At 34.1% G+C, this 15,039-nt stretch overlaps 1 protein-coding gene across 1 annotated transcript in view; it reads right to left on the reverse strand.

Annotated features, from left to right (window-relative positions):
* The window catches only part of LOC111046726, a 122,558-nt gene that overhangs the window by 34,417 nt on the left and 73,102 nt on the right, over window positions 1-15,039 (reverse strand). Inside the window, exon 5 of the mRNA XM_039420948.1 lies at window positions 4,492-4,653. Coding sequence (XP_039276882.1) covers window positions 4,492-4,653 — 162 coding nt within the window. The remainder of the gene's footprint in view (window positions 1-4,491; window positions 4,654-15,039) is intronic.

Below are 15,039 nucleotides of genomic sequence, written 5' to 3' on the forward strand. Positions count from 1 at the left end.
TGTATAATGGTTAAAATTAATAATTTTCTTCACATTGTCTCTGTCATAAAGACAAATGAAATGAAAAATCAAAACATTAGAATGAATGATTGAGACAATATGAATATGTTGCTTCAACCAATTTGACAGTGATCACTCATTGAAGATGATTCTTGATGAATGATTGATCGTATAATCATGGTTCTAGCCCAATCTTTTATTATCAATTCGAATGGAATTACAGGTTAGAAATCTCTATCTCATTAAGTAGGCTAATACAGCGCATTGTGGTGTTTTGCTTGAAGAATCCTTATGATACTGTAGTGAATTTGAATTTCGCTCCTTCAGTCGGGGAATTTAATGTCGACTGCCAGTGAGAGCAAAATGGCATCACTCGTGATGACGTCACGGACGTTCACTTTGTTACGTTCAATCTGTGAGTGCCCAAACACATTCTGACCGCTGGGCGCAAGTTGCAGATTCCCGATCAAGCATCACCAATCCTATTAAAAAGCAATATTGTCAGTTCCACATAGGCTAATTCTATGTCAGCTTCCACATAAATTATGTGGAGCTGACAATATTGCTTCTATTTCACCTAAATATATTTTTCCTTATGACCATTATTTTCCTCTCCTCTCTTCCTCATCACCTCTTATTTTTCTCCTTCTTTCTTCTTCTTCCTCCACGCAATTTTTCCCTTCTCTTCGTCTAATCTGACTTCTCCTATCTTTTAGGGCGAGACCACAAATTGGCGTTTTCTCAGGCGTTGTCAGACGAATCGGCAGGGCAAGAAGCTCTCCGATTGGCTGATTATCAGCCGATTCCTGATCATCAATCCAATCATCAAATCGAAGAACTTCCAGCCCTGCCGACTCGTCTAGAAACACCTGGAAAACGCCCAATACGGTCTCACCCCCACTCGTACTTTCTCTTCCTAATTATTATTGCTTTCTTTGTTCTTTAAGTCACTCACTTGCACCCAATTCTCTCTCATCTTTCCCTTTCCTTCTCCTAGTGCACTTCCAATTTCAACTCTTACATCTCTTTCCTCTATCCATTTTTCTCTTTTCCTCCTCTTGTCCTTTATTCTTATCTTGTCTCCTTTTGATTCAGATCACTTTCCCTCCTTCTCAATCCTCTTTGTTGTAGACTTTCCTTGTCCATCACTCTCGATTTACTATCTTCCCCAATCGTAGTTTTCTTTTTTCCCCTTTTTCTACACTACTTCTATTGAAATTTTCTGTCTTTGCCTCATTCACAATATTTTCATCAAACTTATTGAGCGAGCGTTAGCGAGTTCTTCCCTTTGACTCAAGGCCAAAGTCGTTGTCCGTCTCTGTGTCTGTCCAAATTTTGTACAACAACTTTTGAACGATTCTATCGATCACTTTCAAATTTTGAACACATATTCTTCGAACCTTTCTACAGATTAAGTTCAGTGGCCAACAAAACTCCTTCGCATTTTTTCAGGATATAACTAAAAATAGCACTGTAACCCACTGTCAAATTATCCTTGTAAAAAGAATATAAAGCTATTTCCATAATTTTCACCAACTCTGTATAATTACAATTTGCGGATTTCAAAGATCAATACAACAGTTCATGAGCGATTTATCCAACTCAGGGGAGCACTATTTATTTAAGTGCCACAAATTTCAAAAAGATGAATAAATTCCGCTCGTTGAGCACAGTGTAGCTGTAGTAGATGTGATGGGAATGAAATGTTCAAATTTATTTATTTATTTTAGAACATATGAGAACACAAGGATAATATCCCATAATTGCGCTCTTAACACATAATACAAGTAAAACAATTGAAAATGCAATACTTTATACAAATATTGAAAGAAATAAAAAGTCTTTACGAAAAGTCTCTCTGAAAAATATACATTACAGAAAATTTGATCAGAATTTTAGATAGCAGAAAAAATGAACACAGCAAATAATAAAATGAAATGAAAAAATAAAAATTTTCTACGATTATACAGAAGCCATTCTGAGAAGAAAGAAGAAAGATAGTAGTAATGAGGAGAAATAATTAAACGCACAACTTGAAGGAGTAGTAAAAAACAAAGAGATCACTGTCACAGAAGACTTTCTCCAATCAATCTCCAACCATCAACAAGGGATTGACCTCAGCAACCCACTCCTCACCTCTCTCTCTGACCCAGCAAGCTGAACATTGAAACTCAATTTGTTCATCAATCTCTGCACTCTTATGATAGATGAGAAAAAATGTTTACCAGGAAAATACTGACTTGAACAATGTACATCATATGAGCCTGGATATTGAAGTTCTCTCATAACAGAGAATATGTATATAAACCAATGATGAGAATAAATAGACACATAATATTTGGCTGACATACTGCGGGAATTGTTACATAACCATTGATATGGTTACAGCTATGAAACATACTGTGTTCTATGAGTTGATACCTCTATAGACAACTCTCTTGCAGTTCATGGAGTATCAAACGCTGCAAAATGAACCTGAATATCGCAAGCTATTCTCCGAAATCTATAGTATCAAAGTATTCCAGTTTTCACCAAAAATCTATATTTATTGGAAACCAGTGTTTGCTGGCATTCCGATTGGAAGCCTTTGAGGTTGATCAAAAATAGAGAGTTTGAAATTTCAGGAATTTTCAAATTAATATGCTCGTACTCTTTGTTCTTTATATAGCATAGACCAATAATTCATTTTCGGGATAAAGAATACGGGGTAATACTGTTGGTGACTTTAGTCTATTATTTGAAACCGAATTCTTTTCTTGAACTTTGAAATGTAGAAGAATTATTATTTTCAATAGTGATATAATAATGATACAACATTAAAGAGAGGAATATATCAGACGGTCGTTTGAAACGATATTAATGTGACTCTGCAATGTAGTACAATTATTTTTCATAGTGGAAATATAATACTCCTATTGTATACCTGACTGATACATCAATAGTATTAAGATAGCAACGCTTTGATGTTTTATGAACTCTGGGATTGATGCTATAATAGTTGTCTGGCTTGCTCGTTCTATGAGGTTTGCAAGAGAGTAATAATTGTTTTTCAATTTTCAGCTGTTCTCGTTTATTCCATTCCGAATATCATTGTTAGCTATTATGAATTTTATTCACGCAAAATAATGCATTTACTCAAAATTTGATTTCTATTGATTGATAATAGTGACCTACAGAGCGAGAGAGCGACCCACAAAGGAAGGATGTTGTGTTATAGGGGACTATACATATCCCAAATATGATCATTGGTTATTAATTCAGTACGCCAAATGTAATATGTATCCTTCTCAAGTATTATGAGTATACATATACCATATACGATATCTTCATTCTCTGAAATACATTCTAGTTAAGAGGGAAATAGAGTTGCTTCAACTCAAGAGCTCTCATGTTCAAATGATAGCATGGAGGTCCTTGATCATATTACTCAAATTCACAGAGGAAATCTTGGTCAAAAAAGATGAATTGACAACTTCAGTACTTTAAGAATAATGCTCAGATCAATACTGATCAAAATACAATGAAAAAATGACAATTGATCATCAATTATAGCTTCGTAAGTAAAACATCATCGTGAAAAGTATGAGCAAGTTTTTATCATATTATCAAAATTATCCCATTGAGACGAAGCTAATGTGAGAATATCATAATGTGATTGAATGGTATTAATACTCATCTAGCAGACTTTGGTCACGTCGTGTCACATCACAATATGCGACTAGCCTTAACACGTATGTTAATCCAGTTATGTATAAAAAGATAGAAAAGAAATTATAGAAGATGATGAGGGAAGAGAAGAGATAAGAATATAATAATATCGGGGCACCGAGCTTTGCTCGTTATTTTTATTTTATTGATAAACAAAACCATAGCCTACTATAGATAGAGTGAGCCATAACAACAGAACAACATTCTCTCAAATGATCGTGTTTATATTTTACAGCTGGCTATACATCAGCTTATGAATTTCGGGGATGCGATATTTTGATTTTCCACAGAATCACTCGCTCACTTTTTACTATCCACAGACGACGAAAGTCTCAGCTGTTTCAGCCAAGGATGAATTATGATTTTAATGTCGTTCAGCGAGTTTTTCCAGGGATGAGATCTAGTGCAATCGAATTTTTATATCATAAACCTACTATGTTCCAAATCTCGTGAAAATTGTTAGAGCCGTTTTCGAGATCCGTTGAACATAAATAACCAGATAACCAGAGATAAAAATATAAACAGATATACAGAAATTGCTCGCTTAATATAATAGGATAAGAAGATATCAGAGATGAAATAAGAAGAGAGAATAGGGAAGAAGAAGAAGAAGAAGAAGAAGAGGAAGAAAAAGAAGGAGAAGAAGAAGAAAACGAAAAAGAAGAAGAACAAAGCTGAAATAGAAGAAGGAAAGAGAAGGAGGAATAGAATAAGTGAGATACATATGTGTGAATGAATTTGAATTCAAATAGGAAAAGGTGAATGCAAATTTGATGTTTGAACCTGGCACTCGTAGGTTCCGTTGTCCCTCTGCTGCACGTATTTGATCTGCAGGTTCCAGTCGGTGGAGTGTTCGGCGTGCACCACCTGGAATCGCTCGTCATTAGTGTAAGTGAGAGGGCCAGATGTCAGAATGTGCCAGTCTCTTCTGCGCACCCATGACACCTACAACATACCATCACACAATAAAAATATCACTGTAGAAGTTTGGAATAATATTTCAATATAATATACAGGGTGATTCATAATTATGGTAAAATAATTTTATTCTATTCTACGTGATAGTAGAGGTGAAATAAGAAAAAATGTTTTCATAAACATATATCCATAAACGCTTCATTAGCGAGCTATACAGGGTGAAAGATTTCGCCCGGAATTCATTTCCTCTGGTGGAATACACCGATGCTGAATTGTTTGGGGACTAGTTTTAAAAAAACGTATGGTGGATTCATATGTAAAAATATCTGAAAAATTGAATAAAACTAGTCTGGAAGCTGTAGTATGAGAAGTTTTTGAGAAAAAAGTAAAATATGCAAGAAATCTACGTAGAAAAACACAGACTTCTACGTTTGATGCCCAATAACTTTCTTTAATGACCAGTAAACAAAAATTTTTTTTGAAATAAAAATTGTGGAGAATTTAATTCTGAAAAGAATAATGTAAGCTGTGTGAACTAAATTCAATAAAAGTGAATAAAATGTATTCTAATGTAGTACATTACACCACAAAATTTGCTGTTTCATGAGGAGAGAACTAATAACTCATAGGTTGTAGCTGATTGCAAATAAAACATGGATTTGAAAAACAGCTGTGTTCCAAAACAGCTGATCTATTTCGTTTCAAATAAGAAAATATCCAAAAGAAATTATCAGCTGAAAATGATTTTCAGAAATATTTTAGCTCACTGTTGAACAAAACAACAAACTGTAAGTTAAGCCTACTGTAACCGCGCTGTGTTTTTTGTTTAATCTATTAACCAGTTATTTGTAACCATTTCACTTTGTTTTTTTGTGTTGAGTGTTAACTTTTTAAAAAAACGGCAGGTCACTTTAGACATTATTCATACTCCGAATAGCTGACGTGCATTTAATGTTTGGGATGGGACACAGTAATAGAACTGAAGCAAGACGTTTGTATCAACAAAACTTTCCTAACCGAGTATTTCAAGTTCGAGGTTTTTTGCCACTATTCATCAACGTCTGTCTGAAACAGGTTCTTTGATGTCCAAAGAGCACATTTATGCAGGCAGACCCCGATCCACTTGGACTGTTGAGTTGAAGGAACAAGTTCTTAATGGAATTTATGAAGATCCAGAGAAGAACACGAGAGAATAATCAGTGCAGTTTAATGTCAATCAATCTATTAGTTTGAGGATCCTAAAAGAGCAACAATTACATCCATACCACCTCAGAAAGTTCATACTCTATTGCCACGAGACTGTATTCCCCGTGCTGATATTTGCCGATGGTTTTTAGAAAAACTTGTTAACCCAAACTTTTAAACAACCGTTTCATTCACCGACAAGGCACACTTCACAAGAACTGCTATCGTTAACGTCCACAACCAACATATCTGGGCAGCTGACAATCCTCATGCCATCAATCCTAATCGTCCACAACATCAGTTTTCAGTAAACATTTGGGCAGCAATCATAGGAGATCATCTATTTCTGTTCGAGCTTTCTCCCAGGCTTAATGGCATAATCTACTTAAACGTTTTGAGAGAGGAGCTATTTATCTTACTTGAAGATGTACCTCTTCAGTTGCGCCAATACATCTGGTTTATGTATGATGGAGCTCCAGCACACTTCAGTGTTGCTGTTCGTAAACACGAACACCTGAATCACAGGTTCCAAATCAATGGATAGGCCGAGGTGGGCCAGTACCATGGCCAGCTAGGTCACCAGTCATAAATCCTTTGGATTTTTATCTTTGGGGACACTTAAAAACCTTAGTATACAATACTCCGATTGATACAATTGAAGAACTCCGATTAAGAATTTTGAACGGAATAGGAATGATAATTAAAGCTGGAATATTTGAACGGGTCCGACAATCGATGAGAAGACGTTGAACATATGCATTAAGAACAACGGAGGTCACTTTGATCATCATCTTTAGTCTTTTGGTATAAGTTTAATGTCATTCAGATAATATGTTACTTTCATATAGGAATCAAACTTTTCATAAAAAACCGAATATTTTATTTGCAAACAGCTACAACCTATGAGCTATTAGTTCTCTCCTCATAAAACAGCAAATTTTTGTGGTGTAATGTACTACATAAGAATACATTTTATTCAACTATTATTTAATTTTTCTACCCAGCTTACATCATTTTTTCAGAATTAAATTCTCTACAATTGTTATTTCAAAAAATTATATGTTTAATGGTCATTAAAGAAATTTATTGGGCATCAAACGTAGAAGTCTGTGTTTTTCTACGTAGATTTCTTGCATATTTTAACTTTTTCTCAAAAACTACTCACACTACAGCTTCCAGACTAGTTTTATTCAATTTTTCAGATATTTGTCCATATGAACTCACCATACGTTTTTTAAAAACTAGTCCCCAAACAATTCAGCATTGGTGTTTTTCACCAGAGGAACTGAATTCCGGGCGAAATCTTTCACTCTGTATAGCTCGCTAATGAAGCGTTTATGGATATATGTTTATAAGAACTTTTCTTCTTATTTTTACCTCTACTATCACGTATCGAATTATTTTACCATAATTATAAATCACTCTGTATAATATCAATATTAGTAATGTTGGCAGACCATGCAAGCGGTGGAAATAATAGAAAATTTTGCAATATTATACCGTTATTTGAATAATTAGCTAAACAATAATCCTCAATACAAATTTGAAAAAACATATTGATCAATATTTACATGAAAAACAACTTTGTCAAAACAATATAAACATGTTTGGCGCTGCCTACAAAACCGAAGTTTGAGTGCTGGCAGCGAGTATCGATATTAATTTCCAATATAAAAAATTTCAATGAAGAAATAAATAGATGAAACAAAATGAATATACATAAAAATGAAAGGAAATATAAATAAACATAGTATAAATAAATGGAAAAGTGTAATTTGAAGCACTAAAGTATCCTATTATTACTGAATGATGGATTCCATTATGTGGCTTAAAAGATAAATATTGCAATCTTATTATATTTGTGGTTAGAAAAATTAATTAAGAAATCACAGAGTAGAAGACAGAGAGTAAATCTGAGAGAATGAATATATAAAATATATTCCCAATATATAATAATAAATAATATTTTGAAGCATTTATTTAGGATTTTCGTTCAATAATAATTAAATGTATTTTATCATATAGGGCTTAATATCTATTTAATATCTAATTATGTTATCTGTTAGAATTGAATAAAACTGCACTATCATCAATTTAACATGACTGTAAAAAAGGAACAGTATCATTTTGATGATAAGGAAAGTACAGGCCTAATCTTAGAATTATTTTGTAAATATTTTATTCTGATTGCCATTAATATGCATCATATGCAATAATTGTTTTTCTATAGGTTTAGGTATAGTATATATGGATAGGTATAGGTATAGGTACTGACTTGTGCGCCGCGAACACGCGCATTTTGCATTTCATCAGCTGATTTATCTGATGTAGGCTATCTGTATCAGCTTTTTATATCGATGTTTGCAAAAAACAGATATAAGGATAAAACAGATAAAATTCGTTTTCGCCCCACTTGGATGTAATGAGCTGGTTTACGTGCATCATATGGAGGCCGAAAATGATTGTTTTCTGACCAGGCCTGTAAAAGTTTTACGGCCCTAGGGCTGTAAAATAACCTTGAAGTCAGCTGATTCTGATTTGATGTGAACGTGTTTACAAAATGGATACTATTATTTTATTTGGATGAATAAAATACAGATAAGATATATATATTATAACTATTCAAATTCGATTTTCAGAGTAGGATAGAACTTCTAGCCTGAACTTCCGAACTCAACGACAACAAGCATTGTTGACGTTGACATTCAGATTGGCCAATTTCAAGTGTGCTAAAACAGCTGATCAAAAAACTTTTCATCATTTGTGTTTATTATTCAAGAATCAAAACATTAATAATAATATCATCTTATTGTCATTTGGAAGAATAAAAAGTATAAACTTAACCTCTTACATAATTGAACATAATCTTTTAGGTTATTTAGACAAATCATAATAAAAAATGAAAGTACTTGGACAATTTCCTGATATTCAGATTACCTCAGATCTACTAGAGCTATGACCTTCCTGTTTGGCTTTCGGAAGTGCCCAATAAATAATTATTCTCATATTTATATTGTTTATTTTTCTTTGTGGCGAAAAATAACGTTCTCACCATGGGCAAAAATGTTTTTCCGGCTCTCAATCTTTTCTAGTCCTCGGCCTATGGCCTCGGACTTGAAAACCGATTTCGAGCCGGAAAAGTCTCATTTTCGGCCCTAGGTGTTAAATATACTATTTCGCCACACTTGGATGTAATGAGCTGGTTTACGTGCGTCATATGGAGGCCGAAAGTGATTGTTTTCCGACCAGGCCGGTAAAACTTTACGGCCCTAGGGATGTAAAATGACCTTGAATAACAGCTGATCGTGTCTGATCTCACAAAAATCATAGAGAGATAATCTCATAACGACTGTAATAATCTATATAATTATGTATCGTGAATCGCGGTATTATGTCTATAATAGTCTATATTTTATAAATTACTGTTTTATAATTTGATATTTATTATTGTGTTTTTGATATCAAACAATAGAATACGATGATATCTCCATAGCCTCAACAATATAATGTTGGCTGCATTGTCCATTGTCAGAAAGGTACGTATCGCAAGTATTAAAAGTGAAGAATCGAATTTGAAATCAAAGTACAATAATTGTATCAATACGGTATTTAAAAGTGAGGTAGAGTAATAATTGTTTCTTTTTTATTATCAAATTCCACTTCTTAATGCAATACAATCAACAATAATAATAAGAAAATACAGCAGAGATCTGAAGTTTAAGGTAAGCCTACTGGTGAAACTCAGCCTTGACTAGTAATTCCTAGTAATTTTTCTGTAATTCATTATTAAACTTTTAGATAATTTTTCTTCAATATTAAACCATATAGAGAAAACATTAAGCCCACTCAAGATTGAATCTTCGAATGTTTTCTCTATGATTTAACTATTTTCAGAGCAATATTTTGTTGTGAAAATGCTGGCAAACCGGCTTCAAATTTGCCGCTATACACTATATTATAGTAGCCTACATACGTTACCTGACTTAATTCAGAGTGAACATTTTATTGTGAGACAGATAATAAAATTAATATTAATAATATAAGTCATGAGCCAAAGTCTGTTGTACGCTTTTTAGGAGTGAAGTAAACTTTTTTAGAAGTCTAGTTTACAGTACACTATTATGTGTATGCTAAGTGTTATCAGTCAGGCCTCTACATTCAACAAAACGCAATGGCCGAGAGTGTAAAGGTGCAATACATCAGAACTCAAAGCTCAGTGAAATAACAAACATGATCTAGGTTCGAATCCGATCAATGACATTTTTTTTGTCATGAATTTCGACTTTTATTAGCTATTTTTTATATTAGTTACTGTAATTTAAATTTCAATCAATTTTTTAGATATATTTTGAGACAAAACTGTGAAATATGCAATTATATTAAAATTTTCATCACATTATTCCAAAATAGTAATGAAAATTCTATTCATCCATCTATCCATGAGATATTGCACCAGGCGCAAAACGCGAGCTATCAAAATTCAAACAATAATTCGAAATATTAATAGTATAAAAATATGGTCACTATTGTAAATTATTAATTAGTAATATTGAAATTAATTGACAGTAAAAGTTGTCATAACCAAGATTCAAACTATCAAAATAGGCTGTTTGAATTTTATTTATTATTCAATTTCTTATATATTGGGAAGTTTTTTTTTTTGGTGTGGCAAAAAATAGTGTTTGCAACACAGGCAAAAATGTTTTTCCGGCTCTCAAATGCTTCAAGTTCTCGACTTCGTCTCGAACTTGAAAACCGCGATCTCGAGCCGGAAAACGTACATTTTCGACCCTAGGTGCGAAATATACTATTATATGTTTAGATGTTTGTATTTCACCGAATCTCGAAAACGGTTCTAACGACTCTCACGAAATTCAAAACATAGTAGGTTTATAATATAAAGATTCGATTGCACTAGGTCTCATCCCTGGGAAAACTCTCTGAAGGACACTAAAAGGATAATTATTATTCATCCTTGGAAAAACAGCTGATAATAATTATTTCGTCGTCTGTTGATGATGGCAGTGAGTGAGTGAGTTCATGTGTGTGGGACTGTGTCAAAATTATGACTCAGCTGTTGATCTTTTGTAATCATTCAATCAGGTACTTAGTGCCGGTTGAAAAAAAGCTGGGTTATTTTCAATCCTGATTAATTCCAGTAGAACTTTTTGAAATGGTCTTCTCTGATTTGGTTCACGTGAAATTAATCAGGATTTAAATTTAACCGGCTTTTGTGCATCCGGGCCTTTGTGAGGGAACATTTTGCATTCCTCTGGGAATCAATCTCAATTTACTGTGATTAGATAGAACATTTCTGTATGAACTATATTATTATAATTTCTTCTTTCGAAATACATTTTTTATGCTTTTGTACTCCAGAGCGAAGCTCGGTCCCCGATATTTCGTTTTAGATAAAACGATAAAATGTGTAGTGTGAATGGATCTAGGCCTATATGATTGATGGTTGGTTGCATATCACCATAGAGTAACAGTAAAGATACTGTTTAAAGTTAGATAACATAGAGTTAAGAAAGATAGGTGACTAGATTATTTTGTTCCTGATATAACGGTTACAGTTTGTCATTGGCCGAGACAAGACACGCCCACCAGAAGTTGACACAAACCGGTCGTGGCTTCGGAAAAATGAAGGGTACTGGTAATTCCATAAAAAAACTTCATAGATTCGATCACGATGTAAGCTATCATGTACTATAAACCATTTCACAGGAAGCATATCCGTATACCATGTGATTCAGAGTATACAACTTGGAATGGAACAGCGAATAGGGCGTAAAAGCACGGAAGTAATTCAGAGAGAGCCAAGCGCTAGAAGCTATATTATTGCAGTGAAGTTTGCCAGAGTCAGAGTCAGAACTCACAACTACTGCTGGAAAACAGAGACAGAAATGTGGCCCAGTTAATTTGCGATGCACCGCACTGCCACAACGTCAACTTCGCCGAATTACATTTCTGCTATGCTACTCGCAAAATAATCAAATTAGTTTTGTAGTGAAACAGTTTTGGCCATTCATGGAGGGTCATTCATGATTAAGGCTTGTTGTCTCCTCATAAAATTAGTTTTGAAGTATAATAGTTACATATGCTATACAATTAGATGATAGCATTAGATGATTCATGGTCATTAATGTTCATGTTTTCTTGCCTACGAACAAATGAGAGAGTCTATGGATGGATGTGATGAATGAATACTTTTTCTTCAACGATTAATTTGAGTTTCGCCAATATGAATAATAAGAAAAGCTGACTCCTCACTGGAAGCCTCATGCTCTTAGGAAGTGCAAATTTTTAAACGAAAAACATCTACTGAAACAACTACTGTACTGACATGCGCGGCATTCAAAAACTGTATAATGAAATGACGGATAAATTTTATTGGATAAAATTCAACAGACCTCTTATTATAATATAGGTTATGTAGACATTTGAGACTCATGAGCTTTATATGTGTTGTGTATCTGCCATACGCTAAATAATAAATAACATTGGAAGTGCGCTAAGGACTCAGATGCAGCCAATCGTTACCAGCAACATCATATTTGATATTTATAAGTGAAGCTTAGGATGAAAATGAAAAATTTTGTACAAAATAAAATTGATCGTACGAGACTGATTACACGTTCCCTGGTTGTAAAATATATTTGAGTGCTCACACTGATTACGAGTCATACCTATAGTTCCAACATATATTCAAACTTACCCCACACCCCCCGGTGACCCCCAAAGTTCAGGTGCTTTCTACAACAATGTTATGATCCTCACCCCCGACATTTTTTCTCGGATACGCCACTGTTCGGATGTACCAAAACGAAATGGATGTATAGTATTCCATGTATTACAATATTATGATAATTTAAATATCATAATAATACTAATTGAAATTAATTGAGATATATGGTAAGATTTTTTTCCAAATACCGTACTTCAATAGTATTATGAATACGTTACATTAGTATACTGCATAGTGGGTATACTAGCATTATATACTAATTAATAGTGTATACTAAAGGCTAAAATAACAGACGCCATTTAACTCTGATATTTGAGCTCAGTTGACTGATTGTTATTATCGATCGGTTGATTCATTAATACATGTAATAGGCTATTGAAAATACATCACTTTTAATTGCCAACTTAGTTCCAAGGCAAGTTCCAACTTAGAGAAGGCAAAGAGTTTAGAATGCAATTACTTTCAATTTTTATACTTTCGAACTAAGGCCATTTTGAGCTCTGCTTGAACAGCATCCAGCAGTCAATGATTGAATTAGGAATTAGATAGAGTCACAATTCTACACAATATGACAGGTCCAACTTTGTCATCTAGTGGCTCAAGTCTTAACTTTTATACCGACTATACTTCTTCAATATGCTCGAATATGAGAAGCGACTATACAAGTGCGTACAAGTAATTGTTGAACTGTTATCTATTTCACAATCATTGCCACCAATATGAGTCACTTATTTTCAATTGAAAACACCATTCCATTTTAGTTTAGATAGAAGGAAAAACAAACCTAAATGTTGGCAGATAACACAAAATCCAAGTGCTAAACAAACTAGTAGCAATTATTTTTGCGTCACCGTCGACCAGTTAAGGTGAATGATGATGAGTTTAACACTTTTTAGAAACAAGTTTAGCCTGAAAAGTGGAAGAAACTTTCGAAGATGAACCGCACACTGCCATCGTCATTGGTCGGAAAAAGTTTAAAATTCAATTGAACTTCCACGCCAGAATAATCTGAAGAATAAATTTTCACCCACGCCGCTTTGAAAAAGTGGAAGAAGAGAAGACAAAGGAGGTTCTCACTTGATAAATTACTTTGCGTTTCCTTTCTTTGTGTCATCTCCTCTCTCCTTCATCATTTCTTTCTCCACTCCTTTTCCATCTTCATCTTCTGTCTTTTTTTTCTTCTCCTCCTCTACTTCTTCTTCTTCCTATTCTTCTCCAATCCATTCCTCTTCTATATCTCAACATTGTAATTATTCAACTGCTTGTTTTATTCTAGTTCTCATTCATTTTCTTTTCTTGTTCCGCCCAGACCCCCATATTCATTCATCTCCTTTACCTCATCTTGTGTTTCTCTTAAAATTCTTGCTTCTTATTTTTTATTTCCCTCACCTACTCATTTACTTCCGTACCTCACACTTAATTTCCTTATTATTTTTCCATATCGACCCTTCATTAATCTTGATTTGTTCTATTTATATTCATCCCCCAAATTCTCGTCCTCCTCTTCATGTAGTTTATTTTCAAATCTTCCTCTTCAAAATCTTTTTTTTTGTTTACAATACACTCAAATCAATCGTTAACCTTTGTACTCTCGGCTATATTTTTTCCGATTTTATTTTTTCTATTATATTCTCTTAATTTTATCTTTTTTATATCCTACATTCTACGTTTCTATCGCTCATTCTTATTCGTAATCCTCATATCTCATAAAATATGCATCATCCACCTTCTCTTTCTTCTCCTACCACTCCCATCCCATTCCTCCTTCTCACATATTTTCTTCTTCTCCTTCTCCTCCTCCTCCTCCTCTTCCTGCTCTACTACTTGCCCCTCCTTCTCCTCCTCCGTATTTTCTTTATCCTCAACCACATCCTCCTCCTCCTCCTCCTCCTACTCCTACTCCTTCTTCTCCATCCACTCCTCCTGCTCCTCCTCCTCCTTCTCTTTCTTCTTCTCATCCACCTCCTCATCCTCCTCCTCCACCTCCTCTTCCGCCTCTCCTGCTCCTCGTGCTTCTCCTTCTAATATTATCATCGTATGAAGTTGAAAAGTTGAGAACACATCTGAAAAGTAGCGGAAAGGAAAAGTTTTTTTTCGACAAGCCTCAAAACACGGCTGTGACGGCTCTTGATGAAGAAAGGAAAATGGGGAAAATCTTTCTTCGGGACGGAAAATCCTTGAAAGAATTTCCAGTTTCCTCGGATTGTATAGAAGCCCAACTCTGTGGGCAATTCATTGAATTTTGGTTGCTTATTTCTGGTACTCTATTCTAGAGGAACAAACAATTTTAAATTCAGCCTGACTTTTACTGAGAGACAAAGAGAAAATGGTGTGAAATGATTTTTTCACTAAATCATTCTTTCACGTTCTTCAATCACAAATAGATCCGACACGGGAAATAAGAAAATGAACATACAAGAATGATCTATACAATTTTGGAGTAAACGAATAATTCAACAGCATGTATGAAATGCAAAAAT

This window comes from Nilaparvata lugens, chromosome 2 (genome assembly GCF_014356525.2).
Source record: "Nilaparvata lugens isolate BPH chromosome 2, ASM1435652v1, whole genome shotgun sequence".
Taxonomy (NCBI): Eukaryota; Metazoa; Arthropoda; class Insecta; order Hemiptera; family Delphacidae; genus Nilaparvata; species Nilaparvata lugens.